At 24.8% G+C, this 9651-nt stretch overlaps 1 protein-coding gene across 2 annotated transcripts in view; it reads left to right on the forward strand.

Annotated features, from left to right (window-relative positions):
- The window catches only part of LOC100162654, a 14663-nt gene extending 12158 nt beyond the window's left edge, over positions 1-2505 (forward strand). For both annotated transcript variants that reach the window (XM_029485603.1, XM_029485606.1), the window contains exons 7-8: positions 655-832; positions 898-2505. In XM_029485603.1, the coding sequence (XP_029341463.1) occupies positions 655-832; positions 898-1176 (457 nt within the window). In that variant the 3' untranslated portion in view covers positions 1177-2505. The remainder of the gene's footprint in view (positions 1-654; positions 833-897) is intronic.
- The last annotated feature ends 7146 nt before the right edge of the window (positions 2506-9651 follow it).

A 9651-nucleotide genomic window follows, 5' to 3' on the forward strand; every position in this document is an offset into this window, starting at 1 on the left:
AATTTGTTATCTCCGTCTTACAAGTGTGTAACATAGGTCATGTTTATCTCTGTTAGTTTAAAAATTAGAGTGAATTGACCGCTTATAAAATGTAAAGGTAAAATTATTATCTAGGGTATCTCGCAGCTATTTATTTTGAAAGCAAGTTATGAGTATTTTAATATGTATGAACAATTTTAAAGTACTCGCTATTTGCTTTAAAATTAAAATATAATAAAAATCTTGTAAACGAAAAATGATTAAAAGATAATAATCTTACCTTTAAATTTTAATTTAAACCGTAAAATTTGGTATGTTAGGTACTTGTAAGACGGAGACAACAGATGTCTGTGTAGCAATCTCTTAATCGAGGTTTTTTCCACTATTGGAGTTTTCTAATATAAAATATAATTTAAAATAAAGTTTGAAATTAATAGTACATAATATATATTGTTGCATACACGTACCTGCTATAATTATTTTTTCATTTAACATATATAACATTATAACATATTTTTTAATCTTCTTATTTCAATTATTATTTAATTGTTTTTAAATTAGCTTTGTGTTTGGTTTATATTATGCCTATAAATTCTTTTCAATGATGAATAGTTATTATTTTGTTTTACTTATGTTTATGATATTCAATTTATTGAAAAATTGTTTATTTTACAGTCCAGTTGAATCACGAGATATTAAAAGGAAGATTGCTGCAGGAGAAATAACAAACCTCACAGAACTTCAATTAAATCTTTTGATCTTATCATATAATGCTCTAATGATCAATAGCTCTGACTCTATAATTTATAGTGATGCTAGTAATTTTCAATTTGATCTTCAAAACAATTGTCTGGTATTACATTTTGTCCCTTAAATATTGTATTTAATATTTAATATTTATATTTTATTTGTTTGTAGGAACTTAAAGATGCTGTTGGTGCACATTATGGTAGCAATAAAGATGATACAATGGAGATACCTGACTATAGTAATATTGACATGCGATTTCCTGATTTAAAATACGATCCCTGTAATGATAATATAATTATTAGCAAAGAAACAATTGATGATATATTAAGTAAATATACTGATCATACTAGCGATGAGTCCACTGATTCCGATGATGCTAATAAGCGACCACTTAAAAAGAAAAGAAAAAAAACCCTTTCGGATTCTTCCAATTCAGAAAATGATTAAGATAATTTAAAAAATTATCACATGCCCTTTTTATAATATATATACATTGTTTTATTAATATCTAAAATTCATATTTATTGTTTTCGTTAAAAATGATTATATTTAAAGCCATTTTTTAAAAAATAAAATTATATAACATCTAGTTTTATTTTTATTTGCTCAAGTCTAAATTATTTTCACATGATCATGCAATTTAATCATTTTCTTCAACACTTTCTTCAGTTTAATGAAACTCGTAGCATTTTTTGCTGCTATATCTTGATAGAACTCTCAGTCTTGTAAATTTTATGATGGAGCAATAGTAAACCGTAATAAAAATGTTAACTAAATAAGTTAATTTTCAATGTTGACAAATATTCCTATGAATCTAACTCAAATAAATTATTGTTCATAAAAAAAAAAAAAAAGAGCAGTTTAAGTCTCAGATTTCTGTATAAATGTAATACAGTTTTAAATAATATTTCAATGTTATATATTTCAACAATATAAATTTGAATGATACCTAGGCCATTGGAAAATTTGTTTTACTAATTTATACCATGAATTTTATACTTATTAAAACTCAATTTATCTACCAAGAGATTCATACCAAGATAATAATTATGTAACACTAATAATATTTCAGATTTACGGCTTAATAACTATTTGATTATATTTGAAAACTTTAAAAATTGTTTATACAAACAAAATAAGAATCATCATCTATAGAGTAAATAGTTAAAATCATTTTTTTTTATTGTTAAACGTGTTTATCGAGTTAAAGTAATTGAAATTGTATGATTTTTGCATGTTTGATTTGAATGTTTTCAATGTAATGATTTCCTTTATATTTTCCTTGATAATTTGATTGGTATAATAATAGTTTATTGGAGAATCCAGTAACAGTTTTATTTTTATAGACAGTTAATTGTTTTATTTATAATGACTCGTGTGAAAACATACTTTGCAGTTGCCACAAAAATCAAGATTCATTTTTGTCAGAAATATTTCTCTTGTATTTCATTATAACTTATATGTACAATATTGTAGGCATATTGTGATGGATGTTTATTTAAGAGAAATATTATATAGGGATACAAGGTAATAGAGTGTAAGGTAGTAGTAACTCCGTTAATTTAAAATGTATAATGTAATCATAATATTCAAAGAAATCATATTCTTAAATGTTACTGTAAATATTAAAATACCAATGGCTTGTATTGCTATGTAACAATCTATTTAATAATAGCTTTTTTTTTTATTTATTAGACAACCTAGTCTATATCAATTATTTAAAAATACAGTCTTGTATTAATATTTTTTATAATGTAATAAAATATGTATAGTAGCTATGTATTTACATTTTTATTTATCCTTAGATTGATAAATATACTTAGCTGGAAGGTATAATTTTTTTCCTTTTACCTTTCATTTTTATTTTAACCCTAGATTACTAACCTTATTTATCCGTCTTTATTTCTAACCATTTATCAATATGACAAATACTAAAAAATATTATGAATAATTTACAAAAACACAATAATTAAACTCTTGGATAACTTAATTGTTAATAATATAAGTAAAAAGAACCTTTTTTAAAAACATTATCGTGCTAAATATAGAACATAATATATGAGAGATACAAGCGGGGCTTATGGTATTAGATAAAATGGCTAAAAATAGCAACAATAAAATTATCAGTGTTCGTCACATTGACGTATGGTTAGCAATCTAGAGTTAGACAAGAAACATTATTTTGAATATTAAGTTTTATTATTAACATCAATATTAAATCTAATTAATGTAAGTATACATACCTTTAACTTGCAAAAATAACAACAAAGTATTGTTGTAAAATTATAAGAGTAGATGACAAAGTAATATATAAGAATAATATTTATTTTAATTAATCAGTTATTACTTAATATTATTAATTTTTTTATTTTATTTTAAAATCACATTTTTAAAATAATGAATTATACTTATGTTTTTTAAAATTAAAATAGTGTTAAAAGTAAATATTTACAAAAATATTTATTTAAGATGGAAGCATATTAATAAATTAGAATTGTATTTTTTTTTTTTAAATTTTTCTAAACTTTATATTCCATTATACCGCAGAAAAGTGTTTAGAAAAGTAAATTATTTTTTTTATAATATTTGAACATGAATTATTATTTTTATTGAATTTAAAGTATATTTTTAAGAGTACCAAGTGTCATCATGTTGAAAAAATAAGTTAATATTGAATTGAATTGATAAATATTAATGTATTATTTATAACTATGAGTGCATACATTTTTATTTCATCACTAACTTGTAGTCAAAAAGTTGCAACTCTAATTGAAGAGTGGGTTTTTAAAGTTAAGTAAGAGCTAAGTACACACATTTTAAAATGTAATAAATACAAGTTGTATATTTTGTAGATACTTTAAGTATGGTTTAAAAAACAATTTTAAGTTATACTTTTTAGCAGCCAGCAATTTTGTCAGTGGTGTAGCCCGGGAGCTTAGGCATACACCCTTTGGACTCATAGCATATTTTAAGTAATTTTTCGGGAGAACATAAATATAATACTAAATAGGAAACATTGGTAAAAAAAAAAATTAGAAACTGATTTTAATATAATATATTAGACTTAAAATAGTGAACATACATATTATGTACTTCATTATATTTAAACATTTAGTTTAGAAGGAGCTGTGTTGAAAATAAAAAAAAATTATTTTATATTCTTGCAAACTTTTTCAAAATTTAAATAATATGAAAATGTTCTAGAATTTAGAAGCCGTTTAAAACTAGCTGAAATTTTTAAGGGTTGATCTGGTGCATTTTTAGATAAATTACAAGCTAGTAATAGATTTTGTAAGAGGATTGGTTTGGTGGACAATTGTGTTAATTTGGTATTAATATTTAAATATGAAGGCAATTTTTTTTTTTATCGATATTTTGATTTTAAGGTCATAAGAGTCGACAAATGATCTTACAGTGAGACAGTGTCAAATCTTAAAGTTCTCATGACGACATGACCTATGTCAGATCTAGGACATTTTTCGTCTGGGACTAATAAAAATGCAGCATCTTAACATAGGTGGTGTGCCGGTGTCAACACAAAACAAAATGTTTAAATATAAATCAAAAAGTATATTTTTATAATACAAATATTTTTATTGAAATCACTGTTTTCATATGTATTATATAGTACAGAATATGTCAATATTCAATACTATACTATAATATAGAAGTAATTAAATGCATATTCGAAAGTATTTGAAAGAATTCTTTAATATAAAATATATTAACATTATAATTTTTTGAATTATATAATAACTTTATTATATTCAACTGAAAAAAAGACAGTGAAACTAGGTACCACAAATGAATTAATATTGGTGAAATTTTCAAGTTTTTGTGATTATTATTTTCTGGATAATAATTATAATTAGGGTTATGAGTATGAAATATTTCACATGCAATTTTCAATTTGAAATATTGAAAAATATATTATTATTTTTATTTTTAGTTTTGTGTTTTTGGTATGTTTGACAAAATCATCACTAGATGGTCATGGTCACACTGATTTCATAGCTGATTAATTATTATCGGTTCACGATCATGTAGAGAACATGGTTTAAGAAATATATTTATATATATATTCTAAGACCGTGGTAGAGAATATAGCTATTATCCACGCTGGATATTATATAGTACGTTTATCATTATCTTATCTACATCATTGTGTTACCAATCATATGAATAATAATTAATTAATAAATATTAAATTATTGAACCTCCATCCTTCCTTTTATATCTATAACTATAAAATGTTTTATGTACTGACTACTGTGTGCCTAAGTATTCTAAGTTCTGAACTTAACATGGGAAAAAATAAGCACTCAATCCATAAATGTTTTCGAGAAGTAACTGTGAAAGAAGGTAACAAACAAGTTTCAAAAAATATTTGTAATTATTGCAATTGGGAAACTGTTCCAAATGCGACTCGTCAAAAAAAACACATTAGAAGTTGTGTTAAGTGTCCTTTATCTGTAAATTATAAATTATAAAAATACTAAGTATTCTAAGGATATAATCAATTTAAAATTTATTTATTATAAATTTATTTTAATTCAAAAAGGATTACAATATAAGGTTATAATTTATAGATAATTATAATAGAGACTGGTATCTAATTAGTAATTATAAACTATTAAATAAACACTAATTAAGAAATTGTTACAGATAATTCATGTGTTTTGAAACTTTTTTAAGTATGTTTATATGAATTTAATATAATTTGTATAATGTACTAGGTATGTAAGAAATATTTCAATAACATTTCTACTGTAGTTTTAAATTAAAATGATTTTTATTATTTTTCATAAAAACGAAATATTTCAAAAAAATAAATTTCATGAAATTTTAAAACCCTAATTATAATAGAATAGGTAAGCCAATTGTTTTTTTGTACTAGATAATAAGATTTCGTTAATTGTTTATGGTTTTTAGTCAAAGCTCAATGTTAGCTCAATTTATTACTATCTGATCATTTCAAAAATAAGTAATAAGTAACAATCTTTTTTTAATATCAAACCCTGATAAATTTATTAAATTTAAATAAAAATATATAAATTTAATTTGACAGATAAGGTTATTTCGTCTTATTAAGTTAGTTATTAACCGGTTTATGCTAAATGTTATGTGTACTTAGTTTAAGATGCTCACAGTTGTAAAACGCTTGGTTAATTTATTTACTGAGGTACAACGTACCTAATTAAAAATTTATTAAATTCGGTCATACCGATTAAAACTGATCAGCCAATAGTCAATACCTACCTACTCAATACCATTCATTCAAAATTATATAGGTGACCGGTTGTAGCCGTCTATTTAAAAAAACAAGTTTAAAAGTGTTTTTTTTATTCTTTTGTTATTTCGTAAATAAAATATCTATTTAGTTTGGCACTATTTTATTTATTTATTAGTAATATATTTATAATTATTTGAAAACAAAATGCATTTTTACAAAAAAATTATTTTAGAAAAAGTAGTAGATTATATTTTTAATATTTTAATTTTACTTGTTTTCACTTTTCACCCAAATAATGAATAATATGTAGGTAATTATATTTATTTTTGGTCATATAATATAGTTACCTACTTCCGACATATAAAGAACATAATATTATTATTAGGTATACCTAAATACCTATACAAAAATATATTGAAATTTAGGTTTGAATCGAACAAAAAAAAGCGGTCAAGTGCGAGTCGGACTCGAACACGAAGGGCTCCGTAGCAGTAATTGACATGAATAATAAGTAGTTTTGTTCGGCCAGCGCGAACTTTGGCCCCATCACTAGATCCAGAAGAAGTCTTATCTAATATTATAATAATATAAGACCCGCTCGGATAAGCGCTTGCAGTCGGGAACCTGCCCCCCCCCCACGTGCTCCGCAACCGGAACCGATCAAGCCACGCCCCGCGCGAATTATTATTATTATTTACTTATTTATTCAAAAAAACAACTTACTAGATCCTGTTCAAACCAATTTTCGGTGGAAGTTTGCATGGTAATGTACATCATATATTTTTTTTAGTTTTATCATCCTCTTATTTTAGAAGTTATGGGGGGGGGGGGCATACACATTTTACCACTTTGGAAGTGTCTCTCACGCAAACTATTTAGTTTAAAAAAATGATAAAAGAAACCTCAATATCATTTTTGAAGACCTATCCATAGATACCCCACACGTATGGGTTGGATGAACAAAAAATGTTGAGTTACAGTTCTAAGTATGGGGAACCCCCCAAAATGTATTTATTTTTTCTATTTTTGTGTGAAAATCTTAATGTGGTTCACAGAATACATCTACTTACCAAGTTTCAACAGTATTATTATAGTTTCGGAGAAAAGTGGCTGGGACACCCGGACGGACAGACAGACGGACATGACGAATCTATGGATTCCGTTTTTTGCTACGGAACCCTAAAAATGGGGAAAACAATAAAACGTAGGACTTCAAATAAAAAAAGGTGGGTAAATGGATGTCGCTCTGCTGTACAGTAGGTTACAAGTGGGTCACTGTATAATGGATAGTATTAAATTTGAATTCAATGATATAATATCACTGTATAAGAAAAACGATTCTGAGCGGAGACGGTTTGTCAGTCTAGTTATTAGACATACATATTATAGGTATACTTATCTATAGTAATAAAAATTGACCTATAATAGGTATCAACAATAAATTCCAAATTAATTATATAACAATATCCATTAGGTAACGCGTTATACATTAACAACAAACCGTGGTACACTGGTACTACCATAGATATAAAATAGTATACTTTAGAAGTTTCAAGTACCCACAAATAATATTATACAATCACAACAAAATAACTAAAATAGTTATTCCAGGTTTTTTAATATGTAATTTCGTGCAAATTTGAACTTAAAAAGACTATAAAAATAAACTGTGCTTATGTATTTCTTAGAATTTTTGGTAACAGAATTAAATATTTACGTGAAACCTTGTTTTAAATTTTCAATCCTTAGATATAAAAGTTGAAAATTTTATAAATTTTTAACAACAAAATAATTATTCAATTTTAAATTTGATAAATTTTGTCAAAGTTTCAACGTCAAATGCTTATAAAAAATAATTGTGCCTATGTTAACTGTTAACTGTTAACTATTTTTCAACTGCTATTGTAACAATGTATCAAGAGTCTCGTATTAATTTTTTACACTTTTTGGCCCAATAGATAAAAGTTTATTGATATTTATAGAAAAAAAAACTAAAAAAATTGAAAACTGAAAATGTCCGTAAACAGCTCAAAAAGAGTCAAAATATTTTCAAAATTGTATGGTGTATAGGAAATGCTAATATAAACATTCAGTAAAATTTTCATGTATCTACAGTTATTCATTTTTTAATTACAACAAAATAAGAAAATCGTTACGTAAGAAATCGAGTGAATATCAAATGTTGTAAAAATATGAATTTCAAATGCTCATAAAAATTTAATTTGAGTTTCTTATAGATATATTTTTTTAGATAAAGGTAGATTATCCTATAAGGAATCTTGTATTACATTTTAAAATATTAGTTCTAAAAAGAAAAATTTTTACGAATAATTAACTCAAAATAATTTGCTAATTTTCGTGATTTTTACATATTTTGTCACTTTTGAAATTTAAATGCTAATAAAAAAAAAAACTGTGACTAAGGATTTTTAATATTTTCAAATGTCATTGTAACAATATAGTAGGAACCTTATATTAAATGTTAAAGTATTTTTACTCAACAAATAAAGTTTTATTGACATTCATAGAAAAAAAAACTAATTAAATTGGAAACTGAAATTGTCCGTGAACAGCTCAAAACAAATCAAAATATTTTGAAAATTTTATCATGTATAGAAAATGGAAATATAAACAACCAGTGAAAATTTCATGTATCTAAAGTCATTCGTTTTAAAGTTACACCAAAAACCAAAATCAATTTTCTCGAAAACAGATTTTGCGTAAAAATTCCCGTTTTTCCTTAATTTTTCTTTTGTTTTTCACGGCGCTTTTGAAAACTATTTTACTTATGTTAATATTCTACTAATTTTACTTTTGACCTTCCCCAGTACCAACTAGATTCACTTTCCTATCAGAAAAGGTACTGTTGAAGAAAATCCAAGCACTTTTACTGTCCTAAAAGGTAATGACAGACACAAAAAAAAATAAAAAAAACACACATCAGAATCTAATATCGTTCCACTCAGAATCTAATATAATACAATTTGAATTAGCAGAGGCTATAAATAGATATATATGAATTGAAAACTGAGTTGTACCTACCAGGAAAATCCTAGTGACACCATCAGATATAGGTACCTATGTCGTTCATACCAAACATGAAACATGTAGGTATAATATAGTCACTTAAAATACGTACTTACTAAATATTGGTTTGCAAACAATTTTTCGTGTTTGATGGTGTTAAAGTTTGCCCTGTTTGACAAAAATATATTTAAATTAACGTTATTTAGTACCTACCTACCAAGAGATTTAGATAAAATTTAAAATAAAACTAGATATTCAGTTTAGTTAATAGTACCTACGTAACTAATTATTGTACATTTATACATAACAACATAACTGTTACTTTTAACAGGTTATTTTATTATACCATTCATACTAAATCATACCATTATATTATTAAGCTATCTCATATCTTAAAAATATAAGTGAATTAGTGTTTACTAAACCATTGAGAAATTTTATTAATTTACGGTCTGGCGATTCGACAAACCGCTGCTCGATCGGCATAATAACTACATAATATGATAAATAATAATATACTCGTATAATTAAACAGATGCGTTTGGATACCTTCATAATTTCTCTTATTTCCAAATGAAGTTTTTCATCATGTAATGTTTTGTTCTTTAAAAATAAAGTTGGGGTCAACTTTTTTTATAATTTCAAAAAATCGCGACTTTTTA

The sequence above is a fragment of the Acyrthosiphon pisum genome, chromosome X (genome assembly GCF_005508785.2).
Source record: "Acyrthosiphon pisum isolate AL4f chromosome X, pea_aphid_22Mar2018_4r6ur, whole genome shotgun sequence".
Lineage (NCBI taxonomy): Eukaryota > Metazoa > Arthropoda > Insecta > Hemiptera > Aphididae > Acyrthosiphon > Acyrthosiphon pisum.